The sequence below is a fragment of the Polypterus senegalus genome, chromosome 15, assembly GCF_016835505.1.
Source record: "Polypterus senegalus isolate Bchr_013 chromosome 15, ASM1683550v1, whole genome shotgun sequence".
Classification (NCBI taxonomy): domain Eukaryota; kingdom Metazoa; phylum Chordata; class Cladistia; order Polypteriformes; family Polypteridae; genus Polypterus; species Polypterus senegalus.
In genome coordinates, this window is record NC_053168.1 from 33031705 (window position 1) to 33052913 (window position 21209).

At 35.6% G+C, this 21209-nt stretch overlaps 1 protein-coding gene across 1 annotated transcript in view; it reads right to left on the reverse strand.

The window, feature by feature from the left end:
* Positions 1–21209, reverse strand: part of bop1 (BOP1 ribosomal biogenesis factor) — a 163349-nt gene that overhangs the window by 92777 nt on the left and 49363 nt on the right. Inside the window, exon 3 of the mRNA XM_039737398.1 lies at positions 14021–14161. Within this exon, the coding sequence (XP_039593332.1) occupies positions 14021–14161 (141 nt within the window). The remainder of the gene's footprint in view (positions 1–14020; positions 14162–21209) is intronic.

A 21209-nucleotide genomic window follows, 5' to 3' on the forward strand; every position in this document is an offset into this window, starting at 1 on the left:
TGCCAGAAGTACTCCTGGGAGCCAGGGGCAGACAAAGAATCATCAGGAAAGGAGGAAGAGGAAGTCTGTATGTTGGCGATGAGGAACTGAGGTAGAATGGAGAGTATAATTATATTTTCTAAAAGCTAGGTTAGCAAAACCAAAAGGCCAAGCAATGCACACTCTTGTTATTTTATACTTGAGTTATTATATTTCTCTACATAATAATATATTTTTTTTTATTAAAAGTATCCTTCCAAACCTTAATCTGGATTCCACTGGTGTTTTTTTCGGTGTACAGGTTGGGCTCCATAGCATCCTGTACAGTCACAGGACATTTTCTTCAAACTAAGCTATCTGCTGACAGTTATGAATATACTGAACAGCATGATACTGTCTAATAATCACAATTAAGCCATCATAGCTAACAGCCATGACAGTGTTTTCTTTTTCCTACAAAACAATGCTTAGAAGCTTAAAAAAAAAAAAAAAAAAAAGGACAGTAAAAAGTTTCAAGCATTTTTAAGCATGGACAGGGTACACTGAGAAAACATGAAACATGTATTATAATTACAGTAATGTACAATTTCAGCATAAAATGAATCAATAACAATGGGAAAAAAACATGATTGAATATTTATTTCTGGATGATGAATGTAGGCTTGAAGAACACTGAAGCTGAATAGATGCAGCCATATCTTTATAAAAGGTTTCACAATTTATGTTAAAATGTTAAGCCATTGCCAAGTCAGGTTTGATTATTCTCGCACTGCCGTCTTTTTGAAACTATAGTGACTTCTTTGGTATCTCTCTAAGGCAAGACACACGTTCTGCAAATTACATTTGTGAACTGCGTTTCACTTGAGCCAATTGTTAAACAGACTACACAATCTATATCCTCAAAAGTGGGGGTCATTTGAGGCTGCCTACTCTACATACTCTACAATTGTTTAAAGGGATTTACAATCAATGTAACTATAATTTACTTCATTGCTTATAACTAAGTTACACATTTTCTTATGTATTTTCTGCATTCATTCTTATTCATAAATTGAAATAGCCAGCTTCTATAGCTAAATCCCTTTCCCACAATTGATTTGTCAAGGTTTTTACTTTGCTTCATGCAAATAAACTTAACACTCTTGGACACATCCTAAAATAATTTTCCTATTGCAAACCGCAGATAATAAAGAAAGATCAAACTTTGGAAAAAGCAAAGTCATTTGTGAAAGTTAACAGCTGGAGTTCACTTAAGTCCTGTGTTAAGAAAGCCTGTATTTTAATAATGGAAAATTTTTCCTTGCTGTCAATCTCAGCCTTTAATAAAAACTATAAGTATAACGTTGTGGTCACCCTCACTCTCATTACCATCAGAGAGTTTGAGGATGAAGGTGTCTATGGAACGGTGAAACGTCTAGCTCCTACTTACAGATTACAAGGGCCTGAAAACTGTATTTGTTGGAAATTCCATCTGCTGTACATTATAGATAGATAGATAGATCTCTCTATTTGCAGCCTTACCAGTCTCAAATTCATACTTATTGCTACAGCAAAGGATCATTTTTAACTGTTTTATTAAGCACTATTCAGAGTGCCTAATATTTTTAATTCTTCATATAAATTAAAGATAAAATTTTGAACACAGGCACTTTTTAAATGAGTGTTACAACTAATGAAGTGAAAATGATCATTTCTAAAAAAAAAAAAAAAAAGGTAATAAACTTATAATATAATGTTTGGGATAATAAATGTAGGGTGGTCCAGATCTAATTATGTAATTTTCATTACATTTACATAGAAAATCACCTGAAAAACCCCGGACCATCGAGAAGTGTGCGAACGGACGACATGAAGAATTGTCTTTGCGCCGAACTGGAATCGTTCCCGCATAAATCAAAGTCCATCCAGACAATCTGGATCTGCATAATTAGATCTGGACCACCTTGTATACATGAACACATTTAGCAAAAAACTGAACCAAGAATGAAAAGTTAAAGAAATACAAATCAAGTTAAGTAACTTTCTAAAGTTTAGGAGGAATTATTGACTCAACAATTGCTTCACCACCACCATCCAAAACATTGAATGCATTATAGATGCCACGTCAACTCCTCTACCCAAAAATGTTCAAATTAAAAATTGACCTTCTATAAAGATCATCAAGGAGTCAAGTTTTAAAACTACTATTAAACCCATGTATGCAGAATGATTCTACAACCTGCTCCCATCTTCTGAAATCACAACCACAAATAAACTCAGTGGCGTAGTGGTTTCGTACTACAGTCCAAAGTTGTGAGACTACCAGGTCAAATTTCACCAGTCGAATATAATCTGAACATGAAACAAAAAACATATTTGAAGGGAAAACTGACAATTAAACAAATAAAAAAAGTTTGTTTCACCTTACATGAATTTCAACATTGAGTTACTCCAAATATTACAAACAACATTTTCAGATCTTGTTTTTTCTCATTTCAAGGACATTTATAAATACTGACTAGAGGGTTGCATGGGACTGGCATCTAAATACATCTGCAGCACTATACATCTTTCACAGCTCTTTTGGAATTTTGATGCCTGATTTACTGCTATAGTATTCTACTGTTTTCAAAAATTCAGTGCAAAAAAGAAAATGAAGGAAAAATGACTAGTGTCAGATTTTCACCAAATTAGAATCACTAATGTTTAGTCTTTTCAGCTTTAAAAACTTACAGCATCTGACAGTGGAACAATTAAGCAAAATTAGAATTGTGTCTTGCGGCAAACGTTATTCAAATTTATAAATAATTTCCACAACATGGAATATACTTACTTTCTAGGCTTAAGCCATATGCACCTGCTACCCATTACAGCTTACTGCCACAAGGTCACACAGTCTGTGCTAGTGAGTGTTAAAAAACACTAGCTCTGAAAACTTAAAGGAGGAAGAAAGCAAAAACAAAAACTTGCCTCAAACTGAACAGAATAGAAATCAATATAACCGGGTATGAAAATCCTTCCAAAATAAATGTGTAAAGGAGTCCTCCATGAAGTTTTCAATTTGTGGTTTGAAAATGAAAAAGCTAGCTTTCAAACAAGGCTACAGGTAAAATTATAAAAGCAAACATCTCAACTATGTATTAAACAATATTTGTTCAAATAATGAACCACTGTACTTTACATGTACAATGACGTGAACTGAAAAAGAAAGGAGCGATTCATCTTAAAAACTATAATTTAAGTGGTATGTTATTGAATCATACCACGCACATGACACTTTATGAAAGTTAAACTCTGGCATGGCATTGCTTATATGTGCATAGCTACTATATACTGTAGTTGGCTTAGTATTTTCAGTTTATTAAAAATAACTATGTTTTTGCAATGTGCAAGTCACATACTGTATATAAATTTAAATTAAAACTCACATTGATGGCATATTCCAACACCAACAATTTGATAAACCTATTTAGAAAACAAAACAGGCTTTTTTGTTAACAGAAATATATATATATATATATATATATATATATATATATATATATATATATATATAATGAATCATACCTAGTGCTACTGGCAGAAAATAAATTTTACTGTCCACTGCTATACCAGGTGACCTTTAAATTAGTTTCCACAAAACATGAACTGGGAGTGACTAAATTAAACTTCTGAAAAAAATGCTATCTGACTAACATCCTGTCCCCACCTTGCTTGATGTCTGGGATTTCAATGGACATGATTAGATCAACGCATACATAAAATTGTCTTTGAGAACTGCCTTTCAAAAGCAAAGAAACACATTAATTTGTGCAATGCCTTCAGTTATCTCTAATTAAATAATAATATATTAAACTTCAAAGATGCTACAATACCCTTTGGGTAATTAATTCTCTACAACCTACATCCACTAATTGGCTAAAGAGGCTCTCAGGAAGCTTCAGGTTTTAAAGGATCACAGACAAGTCAGTTAAATCTAACTAACCAAGAAATGTACAGCAAAAGTCATAAGTTTTCTGTAGTTGAATCTACAGAAGGATTTTTAAAGTAATTAACAATTGTTTGAATTGTTCATTTTATAAATAACTAGGAAACAGCCACACCTCCAGGCCTCGAAAAAAGGTGGATCATGTGCTTTTCACAGAACACAGCACTCCAGGTCACTCTGCTAAGGGTGCCACCACATTTTTTTTGTGCCCTAATGGTGTGTATTACTTTTGTTCTCGGAGAGTTTGAGTTGCATTTGCGATGAAAACGATCAACCAGCCTCTGCAATGTGCATCATCACCTTGTGCCATGCTGCTGTTCTTTACAATATAATTAACTGACGTTGCATGGCAATGGAGTTGCTTGCTGTGAGAAGGTCCTGAAGCCCAATTACGTGGCAAAGGTAGTCTGCACAACAAATTCTTTGGTTGTCTATGACTTTCTTTCCCTCTCACAGAGTAGGACTTGCATTTGTGATGAAAACAATCATTTGGCTCGTACAATGTGCTTCACAGTCAGTAGATATCATTGTGATTGTTTTTTCCTTGTTAGCTATGCTGTGTGCACATGCTACTGTTCTTTCAATGTCCGCTGCTTGCCTTGAGAAGGACCTAAAACCAAATATGAAGCAGAGCTACTCCACACTTTCATTTCTTGAGTCACATTAAGTGCATCACATCATAAGCTGTCGATTAAACCAAGATCATGGTTCAAGGCCCTGTTTTTATGTGAGTATATGCATGACAGACAGACAACCCTTAGCATTTTACAGAATTGCCGAAAATCATCTAAAATGAAGATAAAGATGTAGATACTTCCACAAATTCTTTATTAAATCTACAGTTGTGACAAAATTTTTCACCTGCTTTTTTTACCATTCAAGGAATATTTTTGGAATTTTCTTTTCCCCACCATAATACTAAAGATAGGATCTTTAGTTTTTTTTAACTAAATACAGAACTAACTGTAAAATCTATTATACTTTAACTCAAAAAAAAAAAAAAAACTGCTTTCATAATATATTAAAATTTTCCATTTTAACTGGCACACATACTGGAAATAAACTGCAGCCACAGAAACAGTTATTTAAGAACTCTGTTTGAAACAGTACTGCTTCTTAGAAATCTACTGTATATTAGATTTCTGATGCCGAGATATTACTCCACTTTAGTAACTATTACCTGAAGAAACCATACATAGTAATTAAATACTTTGGTATGATTGATATATCAACAGTATTATTAAATTCACCACAGATATTTGTACATTGCCTATACTAAGGGATATAGTTAAAATCATTTTAATATTCATGCCCCAAAATCAGTGCCTGTGAACATTTTTTTTTAGAACTGACATAAACAATATATTGCTTTATAAAACACCCTTTAATTCCTGTGCACATTTGTAAAAAGGTCTGCCAGCTGGTACAATTTTTTTAGACTGATAATATATTGACATGTGTACAATTAAGATGGCCAATTACTAATATTGTACCGATATTCCTAAATGAAATGAAAGAAATTACGTGTTTGAGGTTTCCACTCTAACATGTTAATATAACATTTGCAAAATTGTAATGGACTTTAGAAAAATTTTTCATAACACTGGAAAAGACATACACTTTAACTTGAACCATATAGATACATTTTCTTAAGCCATTTTTATTCCAACTCTCTTTCTCTGTCTTCCTCTTTATGAAAGGAGGAGATACCATTTGTTTAGATGTCAGACAAGTCAAAGTATCAATATTTGTAGTTCACCGAAGGAAGAGTATTTGAAAGATTGACAGATTATTCTAAGTTCTGAAAACTTATAAACGGCTGGATGTATCAGAAAGAATTTTTTTTCCCTAGCTGGTGACGGGGCAGGGTTTCCTCCATAGACTGTACACTGCTGTGGGTGCCCCAAGAGTTCGAATTTCACTAATGACATTTCTCCATGCTGGGCGGTCCAAGGCGATGGTTTTGGCGTCTTGGAGGCTTAGTCGACGGAAAACCAGGGAAATGATTCTAGAAACCGCACAGAGAACCGAACGAATTGGAAAGAACAAGTTGTGAATTTTTTAAAAACTGCCTGAATCGTTCATAGGCAAACATCTACAAATACATTTCGCTCCACTTGCAGAAAAATTAAAAGAAAACATAACATTTATTGAAAACAAAAGCAACTATAATTGTAAAACAGAACAATCTCACTTAGAATGAATTATAGTAAGCAACTTGCATACAATGAGAAACCTACTTAATTCAATCAAGGTTGATGAGAACCAAAGACTACCCAAAATCCATTATAGGGTCCACACATGCACACATCCACATTCAACCCAACCTGCACGTCTTTGAGGATATGGGAGGAACACTGGTGCATCTGGATAAAAATCTATGAAGAATGCACAGAATCCACACAGCCTACAACCAGGCTTTGGATTTAAACTTCATATACTGGATCCATGAAGCAGTACTAACCATTGTGCTGTCTTATTTAATAAATTTTCTCTTTAAAAGAAAGTTCAGCTTAAAAGCTAAGCAAGTAAAACTTCCTACTTTTGCAGCCATTTTCCTGCATGAACTTTAATAACAACTAGTCCCAGAGGCCGGTGCCCATAACACAGATTGACATGCATTTATTGACAAAGAAACATTCCTACCAAGGAACCACTGACTTAGGTAAGCAAACCTGTGTGCTTTAAAAAACCAAGCCTCCACTGTTTTGAAAGCTAATAAGATTGGGTATTTCAGAAAACAGACCAGAAAAACAATCGGCAGGTCACTATAATATGAAAATAGACATGCATCTTCAAAAGCTCATAAAACAAAGAATACTGCAATTACTTTAAACAAGAACAAATATAAAAGACTTCCGAAAGTTACATTTCCACCATATTTTTAAGCTATATTAAGGTCTGTCTTTTGAACAATGATGATCTTAGGTTTAGAGTGAAACCTCCTGTATGTTCAGCCTGGCTATGCAGCAACCATTTTGAAAGGTTGTGAAGACAATGGGGGGAATGTAGAAAATTATGAAATACAGCATTTTTTCAGAGTAACTGTGTACTTTAAGGATAATGGTAACTAAGGAAATTCACTTATCACATCTGTAAAAAAATTGACATACTATCAGTCACAGGGTGCAATGAATGCTGGTGGAGTTTAATGTCTTGAAGACTATGGAATTATTTAGAACATCCACTGTTAAAGCTCAATTCTCATTATTGTTATTGAACAGATAAGTCAGGGGTAGGGGGTTTTCAAACTGTGGCAGCCTATATTAGGAAAATAATAAAATAAATATGTTTTGCTTTTAGGAGCTTCATCATCATGCCAGGCACAGTGTCGATGGAGTTTGTATTGATGTCGATACATCGGTGGAGGGATAATAGCAACGGATATATATTGGCTTTCCCTATTGGTTAGTAGGTAGAGTTTTAACACTGAAATGACTGAAATGGGCAATATTTTAGAGAAAAAGTCAGGTCTACGTAATGGTGTGAGTTTGACACACAATTCCAGCACAAGAAAAAAAATATGAAGGTTTAAGTAAATCATTTTATGGTTGGATAGGGCATAAAGTTAACTTCTGTAATATTATGTGAAAGACACTGAAATGTGAAGATGTAGTCATTTCTAACTTGTGTATAACAGCAAGAGAAACAGAAAGAAATTTCGTAAGTCATGGGACTTATCAGTCTGAAAACATCTATTAGTAAAGGAATCTGAAACAAATTTATATACTCAATAGTTAAGCACTTGACAGAGAGGTGCCCAGCAAGAGGTTTTATATGGTATCAGGGACTACAACCAGTGTTACTGCTTATGCTCGTGCAATAATCTAGAATCAAAAGTAAGCAGACTGTTGTTTCCTGTACTCAATTAATTTATAGCTGTGAGACATTACATTTATCAATGCACCATTGAAATACATGTATGACGAGTGCTTTCACTTATGGGTTGTTATACAGGGTGAGTCAAAAAGTACCACCACATTCCAAATGTTTATTCTACAAAAATGCTACAAAATAAAATAAATTTTATTATGACACAAGAAACAGAAAAAAATAGATTTTTTTCCACTGTGTTTTAAAAATGATGTCTTCAAGGTGATAGCTAGCCATCATTAATGATACACTCTTCAAGACCATTTCTAAACGCTTGCATGACTCGTTTGGCCATTTCAAGGGGAATAGCAGTGATTTTGTGGTGAATAGAGCCCTTGGGGGCTTCAGGGTTTTGAGGTCAATGTGTGTATACCTTCGACATGAGATAGCCCGACAAGAAGAATTCACATAGAGCAAGATCAGGCAAATGTGAAGGCCACCCAACAGTGCCGCGCAGGAAGATAAGCTTGACCGGAAACATCCCCCGCAAAAGCTGCATGGATCTCCGCATCGTATGAGCCATTACTCCATCAGGCATCCACCACATCCATTTCTTCCAGTTAGGGCAACAAAACGTTCTCTAGCATTTCAATCTAACATAACCTACAATGCCAAATTCTGCATCGGTGCACCAAACTGTAACCCGCTCACTGTGCAGGGGTTTCTGATAGAAGTTTACAAGGGTTGGTTTCATCCCAATAGCAAAGGTTTTGCTTATTTATGCAACCATTCAAATGTAAATGTGCCTTGTTGTAGTTAAATTATAAAAGTACTAAAGATAACAGTTTAATATAAAACATATGGCTCGGTATGCAGGAGCTTAATTAATCAGTTAAGACAGACAGAAAGGAAACTGACCGATCTAGTAACATAACATGTTATCCGTGATTAGTATTGGCTCTAGAGAAGAAAAAAGAAAAAAACCCTGAATTGGAGCATTCCTAGTTTTGACTGACCTCCCACCCCACACCCCCAAAAGTATGGCTAGTGCCTTCCTAAGTAATTCATCTGCTTGTAGTAATGCATGTTTGCAGTTTTCACTTGGTACTACCAATATTTTTCAAAAACTAGTACTGTTACTTTGGTACTACATAAGCCATATTTCCATTAACCTATCCTTAACGCGCATTTTGAAATTGTGAAACAAAAAAACATCAATGGAAACATAAATTTCAAAAAAACTTTCAAACATCTCAAAAGATTTATACACTTGCTTGAGATGGTTTTTCAAGTGAATCAACAAAGCAATAATTCACAATACTGCAAAGGAAACACTTTTTTCGCATGTATGTCACTTGCCTCGGCAACAACCCTGTAATCCACACAGTTAACCAGTTTATAAATTGCTTCTCGGTTGGGACTGGCTCCCTCGAGTCGTGTATGCTATGCCAGGGAACACAAGAGGACCTATTGCGCTGCACAATTCCATGAATGTTGAGCTGCTCAACCTAAATGTACCTACAGCACCTTGGTAAAGTCACTGTGAAGGATTTCAAAGAAATTTCTAATATGTGGCCTCTGCCAAGTATAGGGAGTTTGTTTTACCTTTATTGTATTTACTTGCTCTTAATTAAAAATGAACACAAAGATTATAGATGCAACTGATATAATATTTCCAACACCTATCATATTGGTCGCTATTTTTAATTCTAATAATAAAACAAACTTTATTCACATAAAATCACTCAATGGAAACACAGATAATTTGCATTTGTGTTTGTTGACTTTTTAGAAGTGTTGCTTCTATTTTGCGCATAACTGCAATAGAAACACGGCTAATGATACAAAAAATCCAAAATCATACCGTTTCTTGTGACATCCCTAAAGAGGATTCACATGACAAGAACCACATAAACAGATAGACTAAGTCTGAAATGTTTTTCAGGTTGTCCTTGTAATAGTTGTTCCAAGAAGTTAAAAGTATTAACCAAAAGAGAAAACCACCTTAACTGATTAAGGAAAGAGGTAATGTATAAATATCATAAACAGGCCTGATTAATTTAAAAAGTAATTCATTTAGGTTGTTCTTTATATGATTTTCTAAGGTATTGACATAAAATTACAAAGAATACTATATAAAATCTAAAGAAAAAGAAAAAAAAAAAGACTTAATTACAGGACAAGATACCACCTGCACATATGGTTAGTTCTTAGCTGCTGATAACATCCATTTATCCACCCTTTTTCCAACATGTTCAAAAGAGGAAACACAGGTCAAATTTAATCTTACAACTGGGGAAAATTATCTCCAAATCCCAGGTTCTCACTACATCATTTACCTGAACCACCACCACTTCCTGCAAACTCTAAGAAAACATGCTGTTAAAGTTTCAAGTACAGTGTAAAGTAAGACAATAAATTAGAGAAAAGGGAAGAAGAAGAAAAAAAAACATTCAAAACAGAAGGAAAAAAAATTTTGGTGCGGGGCAGGGTTGTTATACTCTCATATTTACTTAAAGAAACCATCTTTTTCCTAAAAGGTGTGAATTTAACAACAAGGTCTTTGAAAAAAGCGGCTTTCTAAAACTAACACACACAAACAAAAAAAAACACACTCTCAGAAACCCTATGTTCTCAAATTTAAAGTGCTCCAGGTTCCTAAAAACTCTTAGGTTTTTTCTGAATTTATATTTTACTACACATGTAACGGTTATGCTTAATCTGCAATACAAAAAAGACTTGCTGTAAACAATAATTACACTGGTCAAGGCACTAATTAGTTGTGAATGTTAGCCAAGGTCTCACAGTTTTGTTAAGACATTTTAAATCTGCAGTATACCTTCAGAAGAGATGTCAGTCCAAGAAATAAGGAACTGTGTTAGAGATAACTGAGGTTAAGTGCAATCATAACAGAGGATTTGTCAGCTAAAAGGACTGTAATCAAGGCTGCTTTTTGGCATGTTTGTGACAGGGGGATGATTCCTACTTAAAGATATATGTAATTTTAAAGTATAATTATTCAACAGAAGCAGATGACTTATATATATCATAGAGCCATTTGCGCATAACTAGTCTGGGTCAGAGTTACTTTGCAAAAATACACTTAATATATTGAACCATTATTTCTTAATATCTAAAACAACTTAGAAGAGGCACATATAGCATGTCACTCTTAACATGTTTACTCCACTGAAAGAAACTAAAAGGGCAGAAGAAGCACACAGTTTTTCCTCCAACATGTTAGAAACTTGGCTAGCTACTGCATCTTTTGATTTTCCCCCTCTCCAACCTCTTCCTCTAATGCTGCTACTGAATTAAGTTCTCGTGCACTGTAAAGTCTCAGGTCAGTAGCAGTGCAGAGCAGGAAGCTGGTTTAGAACAGCAGCCAGGGTCTTTTTTTTTTTTTTAATTCCACAATGTGTCTTCATTCATTTCACACTCCACATGGAAAAGTCATTGTGGAGCAAAACCTCTTCCTCCCAGTGAGCCTTACGACAGACACTACAGTCTCACATATTCCCTTTCAGCCTGCTAGCAGGAAATGGCCTTTTATTGCAAAGGAAAAAAAACAGAGCACTTGAAACTCTGGAGTTTTATTTGTAGACAACCTAGCTGGGGACTGTCAAAGGCACAAAAGCAACCTGATCTACTATACACGCAGGAGACTAATTCAATACAAAGACCACCACAGGTAAGAAAATGTATACAATTGCATCCTCACTATATATTAATGCTACAAATATGTCTGCATTTCATAACTTCTCTACACTAAAAAGGAGATAAGTAAACAGCTTGAATGCACAATTACTGACATTTCATAGTTGTCTGCAAAAGTAAATGGCATTTCTAAGATGGCCAGGTATGACTGTGTTTGGATGAGATAAAAATCTATCATTTGATGTGTTCACAGTGATTAAAAAAAATAATTTTTTGGCAACATTCTAGATTTTTTCCACAAGAGTCCAGGATGAAACCTAGAAATTTGGACCACCACTGCACTCAGCTTACGCCCCTAATATATCTACATACCATTCATTCACCATTTATGCCCTAAAATCAGGATAGAAATTATAAGACTTAAGTGATCCACTCAGAATTTACTTTCTATATATTTTTTTTACCTTGAAAAGTAACTATAGCAGAAAAATACCACCAACACATGAACAAATCAACTAGAATCATTCGCTGTGACAAAAATGCAGATAAGGTTTTATACACTTTTGGTATTTGCCACACATGTACTGTACTTGTCTGCCTGTTAAGGACTAGAAGAAAGATGACTCCTCTGAATCATTCACATATCAGTATATCAATGCTTATTCTCTTTATACCAATTTATGTGCAAAATGCACCTCTTCATGTAATTAGTGGGTTTATTCACTATAACTTTCTCTGTAAAGTCCTTAGACTAGACTAAATTTGCTCCTCACATGCTTGATTGGACTTTTCAGTCAAATAGTTGAAAGCTGCTTGTCCATTTTTTTTCCTCACACTTTAGATCAGTGTATGTAAAAATGCTCAAAGAGTTTGTACTTTTATCACCAGTTGCCTCAACATGATGAGATTTTACCTTACACTAACATCCTCTTAGAATGGTCGTTCTAGCAAAACAAATGCATACTTAGCAATCCTAATTAATGAAGAAAATGCCAAAGCATGCAGCAATCAGGGTTCTGTTAAAATCACTGGTGTGGCTGGTCTAAGCAATCAATTCAATCAACAGTTGTATAATTATCTCAACTGTTATAGATGCATCCATAACTCCTGGGCTGTCACTCTCGCACAGTCTTCCAAAGAAGCAGCTGTGCCCAATGAAGAAACTACAAATAGTTAGAAGTTAAGTGGTTTTCTAAAGACGGAGAACAAGCAGAAAAAGAAGTCTTAAACAAGTAAGTAATCAAAACATAACACTTGAAAAGAATACTTCAGAAGCCGGTCTTCAGCCTGTGATCCTTTTCCATGAACAACAAGGTAGACACTAGATAAATGCACCTTGGCCTTTAATAGTAAGCTTACAGAGACATAATACATGATCACCTAAGAACAAAAGCATTAACAATGTGAAACATAATATACAACAAACCACAAAATAGCACAAGGGGTAACATTACCAGAAAAAAAGTAATTTAAAAAGAAAAATAATATAAACCTGACATGCTACAGAGACAGTAAATTAGTTATTTACTCTATTGAAGACATTTTGTAATAATTGTTGAGACTTTTACACAATAAAATAGTTTTATTTTCATTACTGTTCTGCAGTCCTCTTTCACCAACTAACACATTTATGTGGTCTGATTTTAAAATACCTGGGATGCACAAATATTCCCATAAAATATACTTAAGTTGTACTTGCACACTAAAATTACAACAATTACAGTGTAAACATTTAAAAATTGTAATTATTTATACTATACAATGCTGCGCAAATAAGTCATTTGAAGATACTGTATATCTAGAAAGCACAACATTGAGGGATACATTTAAGTATTTTTAACTGACTAATAACCTTGTGCCTTGTGTTGGCTGTGATTGGCTCCAGCAGACCCCCCGTGACCCTATGTTAGGATAAAGCGGGTTGGATAATGACTGACTGACTAATAACCTGGTGAAATGTTTATGATTGTGCATCCATAAAAGCGAAATGGATGGTATATTCCTATATGAGCAACAACCAAAAGACAAGCCTTGTATAAAGTAACTCTTCCTCTAATAAAACATTAAATGAGGCCAACTGAGTTTTCTGCATCTCTTTTACTGTGTTTTTATGAAAGGTGAATGGGACACCACAGTTCAGATTTGTATAATATGCTACTAATGATCTGCATTCAGACTGAAAACAACAGCACTGACTTCTACAAAAACACACTTTCCAAAATGTGCAAATGGAGATCAGTATAAAAATAAAAAACAAGTCCTAACCTTGAAAAACCGTGATTGCCCTATTGCTTCCACAATGTATCATATAGTAAAATACAATTAAATGCTTAGATTAAGCCTTTTTTTAGTTTGTTTGGTTTATTGTTAATAAATTAAAAATATTAACATGGAATTATTTTAATTAACCTTTGAAATATGACAAAATAAGCTGTAAACAGCTCCCAGAATTTAATAAATACATTTACACCAAACAAAACAGCTTTACAAAGGTGTTCTAATCACCACAAACTGGCTATTAAGTATTTTATTGGTAAATTTGCATGGACATAGAATGCATCAGTTTTGGACAGCTTCCAAGGAAGCTGAACTCTTTTTGCATACCTCCTCATCTGAAGTGTCCTGTTCGTACTCATCTTTTGGAACACTGATGGGCTGCTGTGCTGTCTTACTATGGTGCTCCAAGTTTCCATTCTCCCCTTCTTTTTCTTCATTTGCTACCTTCTTCAGGGACAGTGTTTGGCTCTAGAAACACAATAACAGACTCAGAAAAAAAGCCACACACATTTTTACAGATTATGCAAGTGCTCACTATTCATCAAAAACAACAGCCAAGTATAAAATATACAGAAAGTCTGAAACCAAATACAATTGTGTAACCAAACATTTGGCTATCACAGCAAATATGAGAAAAATATCCAGAAACATTCAGTTATACTAAAAATACAACAACTCATTTCAATAGACGGCTTTATCACTTATCTTCTGGCTTTTGGTTTTATAAGGCAAAGGCGTTAAGCCAGTACTACCTTAACATGTAAAACTATACATTTGAAAGTTCCAATTCTAATGTAAAAATGTACCAATCAGCATTCTGTAATATAATGTGCTGGTAGATACTCTTGCTTTCCTACCATGCAAAGGTCTGAATCATATGTACAGTCATGGACACATTTGTCTTGAATAAAAATATAACCATAAAAGAAAATCTCTTTATCTACAGACCCATAACAGATGGGAAAATCTAAATGAAATGGTTAATAACAACTGAATGAAATAATGAATAGTGCCATTACTAGCATGAAAGGGGTTAAAGTAGGGGATTAAAATAGGATATTATAAAGTAGTCTGAATGAGTGACTCAAAAAAACGATTACAATCCAATGAACTATTAAAAAAAAAAAAAAAAAGAGTGGAAAAATAACCTGTGATTTCCATCAATAGCATTAAAAAAAAAAAAAAAAAAAGAGAAGAGAAAAACACCTTAAGCAAAAAGGGAACCAAAAAATAGAAGACCTTGCAGGCAGGTACATAAAGTTCAAACGAATAACTAGATGGATTTTAAGAGTGCAAGGTATGAGACAAGAGATTAAAGTAGCGTAACCTTTTTAGTTTAATAAACCAGAGATTAAAAGGCAACATGATTAAATTGTTTAAGATTATAAAGAGAATTAGTATGGATCCTGGCTGTAAATTCACCAAGAACATTGGGACACAGATTGAAACGTTTTAATAGTAGGTTTTGCCCAAACATTTATTAACAAATGATATTTTATTTATATAGCACGCGCAAGATTTTCTTCACCCCAAGAACAATAAATCAAGTAGTGTGTCATGGCAGGAGTGCTCTGGGGACCCACAAAAACTGAAATGTATGAAATTTTGGAAAAATTAAGAATGGGATTGATAAGGGTTTTTTAGGCTGAATAGCCTATTCTCATGTTCCATGTTATTGCAAACAATATACATTTATGCAAAAACAACTGGGAAAATGTGATTTAACCCTTTGAATGTTACAGTACAAATCAAGACAAGATAAATTTATAGAATATGTTTTATATTTCTTAAGTCCATTTCTTCACAATCACAGCATACGTATATTAGTTTGGCAAATTAGGTTATATTCTAAAGAAAAGAATATTTGGTACATTTTTAAAAATAACTAGCCCATTCTTGCATTTTATAATGAAGCTTATGGAAACAGGCAAATTATCAAAAAAAAAAAGCCTTAAAATGTACCAAATACATTAAATTTTTCCAAGCCAAAAATATTACATAGCAATGGTTTGCATCTTGATTACATACGTGCAGATTCCAAAACAGGTATTCCTGTTTTAAGAAGGCAAAAAAAGAACAAAAACATTGTTGCGAGATTCAGACATTGTAAAAGGACACCAGCTGTGAGCTTTGTGTTATTCATCTTCCTTTGTGGCAGATTTTCAGGCCCAGGAGTGTGGATTCACCTCGGAAAGTCATCACAAAGCACCGGTATTGAGATTGAAGGTTGATGTCCAAATAAGAATTGCTGTCTCCGTTCTGTAGACAACTAGATAATAACTGAAAAAGGTACAATCACAATTTTTTTTTCTTTCACTATATGGTGGTTTATTTCTTTATTTCACCAAAAAAGACTGCTGCGGGATTTACAATGCACATGTGTGCTTCAATGAGAGAGTGTGCGCATGTTCCATACAAACAAGTGAAGAACTAAACCAGAAAACTTGGTAAACAATACCAGATTCCATCCCATATGTATTTTCTCCAAGTCCCCATCCCTGAGATATATGAGCAGTGTTGCAAATGGGCACTGGAATTTTTCATATGCACAACTGATCTTTGGTCATGCAGGACAATGAAGCCCTAAATAAGTCTGACAATTCACTTCATCGACTTTGACTCCAAATTACAAAGGCTCAGGTTTACAGATGTCCTACTTCCCTGAAGAACACAGTGGTGAAAATATTGGTATTTCGGGAGGCATTGACTAGTTGGAATTTATGTGATAACGGGCTATTGTGTTCCCCCACTGGAAAATGATTGTCTCAGACTTCAGTGTTTTGGACGCAGACTGCACCTGGATATCGGTAGCCGTTTGTTTGATTTCAGCTGTGTAACTGGTTAGTAACAGGGCGTAATCTAGAGTTAAAAAGGTTTGCTGTTCTCTTATGCTTTACATTTCTTACATTTATGACATTATGCAGACCCAATAACGCAACTTACTTGAGTGCTATGTAGTCATGTAGGCAAATGTTTCAAGTGTACTGGCAAACATAGAGCAGGTAGTAAACTACACTCCTGAGCTATGACAAAACAAAAGGCAAAAGTCAGACAAGGTTTTTTGAAGTGCACTACAACCTGTATGTAGGCAATGTTACTCCAAGGCCTACATTGTTATTAAGTTTTCCTGCTATCTGATTTGATAATGTTACTTATTTAGAATGTAGAGTCACAGGCTAGGGTACATTGAAGTAAACTTGTATAAATTGTACAGTCCAGCATGCAGCATTTAGACAGACAGAAACTAAAGATAACATACAGCCCATATACCTTATTTTTTTATAAAGCTTGCAAATGCTGCTTTGGTTTGTGTAAATGTAACTTCAATCAGACTGGTGACTTAATCCATATCTTTCTTTCCAGCTTCTGTCTGTTTCGGAGAATGCTGTTAAAGGTGACACACAAATTGATTGTGCTGCAGGGATATGCAGAAAGCTGGTGTGACACTTCTCCCACAGTTGGAAAAAGAATGAGGCACTGAAGACTGCGCACAAGGAATTAAACACACCTGAGTACGGTCTAAACACGCACTGCCCAACCAGATGAGGCACAAGGCAGAAAACGATTGAGTGCATCCTAGAGCAACAATGGGCTCTGTAACAAGTCCTCGCTGACAACAGAAAGGCATAGCACCTGGTTCCAACATGGCAAGACACAGAAGTCCTTTAGTCAGCGAAAAAGGCAATGAAATGGGTGGACAAATCGTTAGTCTGGACACCCGGGACCATAAGGTTTTAACTCCAGGCAGCCAAACTACAGACTTGCAAAGCCCAGTACACTACCAGATGTATCAGATCTTTGGTCCATGCAGTATATTCACAATTAAAAATGATTTGATAAAAACAAAAGACCAAATAATTCATGTATAATCTCAAACTTTGAAATCTTTTTAAAAGACGGCTGCTTATAGTGTGCCAGACTGCCGTAACCACCTTCTACAGCCTAGTTTATACTTAAATTGTTTGCCTGGTTATGAGAGCATCAGAGCAAAAATGACATCACATGTGGTGACATATGCTGGGTTTTCATCATGTGCTGTGCACAGAATTTTTTCTAACTATGCTGCATTGTGGGTACAGCTCGGTAAAATTAAAGAACAGTCTACTGACATGGATACCAAAATGATGAACGAAGGGCTGAATATGATGTAGCAGGTCATTAAAGTGCAAGGAAGACATGCAAAAATATTTGAAGAGCATCTGTTGATTATGCAGGTTACCCACTCACAAGAGAATTATACTCTCCCTCTCTGCTCCGCTTTGGTTAATGGGTCCACACTCGCACACACAGTAATGAGTAATATAGTGAAAATGGGGAAAAAATTTAATAAAGCAAACAAGAGAAACAACAGCGTTAGCTGTAAAGCAAATGCTGCAGTGGGGGCAACAATGCCAAGAGCAAATCATATCCACTCATTTCACTATGAGAGAGAGACACGTTGGGAGCGTGCTTCGAGATTGAGAGAGAGAGAGATGTTGGGGGCATGCATGGAGAAGCACCACAAGATAAAACACCTGGGACCTCATGTATAAACGGTGCGTACGCACAGAAATGTTGTGCAAGAACTTTTCCACGTTCAAATCGCGATGTATAAAATCTACACTTGGCGTAAAGCCATGCACTTTTCCACGGTACCTCATACCTTGTCGTACGCAAGTTCTCCGCTCGGTTTTGCAGACTGGCGGCACCCAGTGTCAAAGTAGTGCTACTGTTCCTGTGTGGTTACACCTTATTTTCCTGACGCGGCTTTATAAATACACTGAAACTAACCGCATATTGTTTATTAGTGTAACGCATCTGATTGTAATTAACTTGTAACAATATAATGGTCCAGGGAATAGCCATAGTATTCCAAATACCACAACTGCTTTAGCGTTGTTACTCTAACTGCACCTTCTTCTTTCACCTGCTCCCGTTAGGAGTTGCCACAGCAGATCATCTTTTTCCATATTACTCTCACTGCACCACTTAGAGTATTTATATCACTGTATCTGAGTGTGAATCACAGCAGCAGCTGATCGGAAACAGAATTATCGGTATACAGCTTCAAGTACACGCTGTCTCAGCCACGGCAAAACGTTTCAAAGCCTTTCTTGTACGGACCTCGCGGTTCAGAAACAGTTTCATCCCAAGAACTATAAACGCACCCAATCAATTGCTCCTTGTAGAACTGTTTGTACTTAGAAGTACAATCATCACACTGTAAACTTGCACTACAGTTATTATATCGCACAACCTGAGCCACTTTATAAAGCGCGTATTTACATATGATGACGATATTTTTAAGGTGAAATGCAGCAAAATATGTTTATTATATTATACAGATATAACTTTAACTTCATTTAAATAATCTATATTCTTCACTGGGAGTGTCGTGAAGGATAGAATAATTAAACATGTACTATGAAGATATTTCAATGTTCCTTAAACGTTTTGAAGAATCAGCGCTCCCCAATTCTGATTTAGTATTTGGGGAAAAAAAAAGCAAGAACTGCAGTGGCGGCTACGCCAATATATATTGAATATAAAACAGAAAGAGAAAATAACAACACAGCTAAAAACGCAGCGACAAATTTCGGTAAAAGTTAAATGCCTGTGTCATGAGCACAAGGCAGCTATGCAGTGTCTGAAACGGACTTCGCCATCCACCATGCATAAGCTATCTTACTGACATTGGCGGGCGAAGGAGCCACCAATTCTTCCTCTGCCCAGTGCCACCACAAGCCTAGAGCCGCCCCTGAGTACTGCTGCAATAAATTATTTCATCGAAGGTCGCACACAATCACTGCGCAGTGAAACTCAGGTTTAATAACGTGCTTTAAATCCTATCATCATGAAAATGATATCACGTATACATATCAGTATTTTAGTTTTTCAGAGAACTGTAATATCACGAATGTAATGGATTATGTGTCCAACTGGAGGAAAAGAGCCGGTTTAAGAAGCAAGTAGTGATGCACACACATAGAAGATCAAATACAAAACAAAGCATTTAACGTGCTACTTTAATTACGATGTGATTTGAGAAACTGGTTAATTAAACGATTTTAAGATGAAGTTTATGATGTTCTACTTTAATGACAAAATAAACTACGTGATTATAGTGGAAATGTCGAGATTGAAGTTGACATTTTGTGCTTTTCCCCCCACTGTGTGCCTTTTTTTTCTCTGTACCCTAATAAGCTTTCATATGACACTCAGACAGTGGGCTACAACTCGCCTTTTCACGGCGACATTGATATGTGATTTCTTTTTTATTTCCGGCACTGTGCGATTTTGTGAACGTGAGCTTTCAAGTTTCTCCAACACGCTATGTCACTCGATCAACTTCCTTTTGTTGATTATACCTCGGCTTATTTGAACAAATAGTATGTTTTTCCTTTGCCTCCACTTGGAATTCGCTGAAATTCTTATATTTTCCACCCGTGCTTTTCCCCTTGTCTTTTCACAGAAGGCCGAGCTTAAGGGCGATTTATATTCATTTGCATATTCAAAGAGGCATAATTCTGGGAGGAGTTGGGGCATTACATAAAGCGCGTGCACGAGTGTTACTTTTCACGCTGATCGGGATTTATGCAGCGGAAGAACGTGGAAGCTGGAGTACGCACAGATTCCTGCATCTGGATTTTTCTGTGCGTAAGCACATTTCGGCTTTTGTGCTTACGCCATGTTATAGTGCGAGTTCTACGCACAGCGTTATATATGAGGCCCCTAGACAGGGACCTGAGTGCAACGGGCGACACCTCAGCACCACAATGCAACAGTGTGAGGTATTTTTTTTTAAAAATGGTGGCTGGAGTACCACCCCTGCCAGAGGACATGCTTGAAGAGCTGGATGCAGATTAAAGTCATACAAAAGACAAGGCAATTGTAGGTTAAGGGCCTTGCTGAAGCACCCAATGCAGCAGAGTCACTTCTGGAGTTTACGGGATTCAAACTTCGATATAAATAAGTTAATAATCAATGCTTAGTTTGTCATGGATTAAAAGAGAAAAAGTGTAAAGATTCAGTACCAAATACAAGTGAAAAGAATCAATCATAATCATTACAAAAACTTTTTAAACGCTGAAGCAGTTTTTTTTTGTGGATTAAATATTGAGGGTATTCTGCAAAGTAGTTAAGACTGCAAGGAGAAGACAGCATCACAACCAGGTCAGATAATGTACTTTGCAGTAGGTAGAGCACATCCAGAAACCAAAAATAATAGCAGCTCTTTGTTTTGAGGAAAAACTATTAGGAGTGAAAAGGTGAGAAAGCACAGCAACATTATACTATTTAATGTACTAGTCAATCTGGAATATCTACCATCTGCTGATGCAGTGAACAAACATTCTGAACTGATACAGCAGGTAACTCTTTTCAACTAACAGGGCTTACAGCCGATGTCACAGAAAGAGCGTGGGAGAAATCATTTAAAAAAAATAAATAAATAAATCATCACTAACAATATATACCGAGCTCCTAACAGGTATATAGTGGAGGTTATGAAAATGCTCGCTTCTCTTAGCTCAGAAAT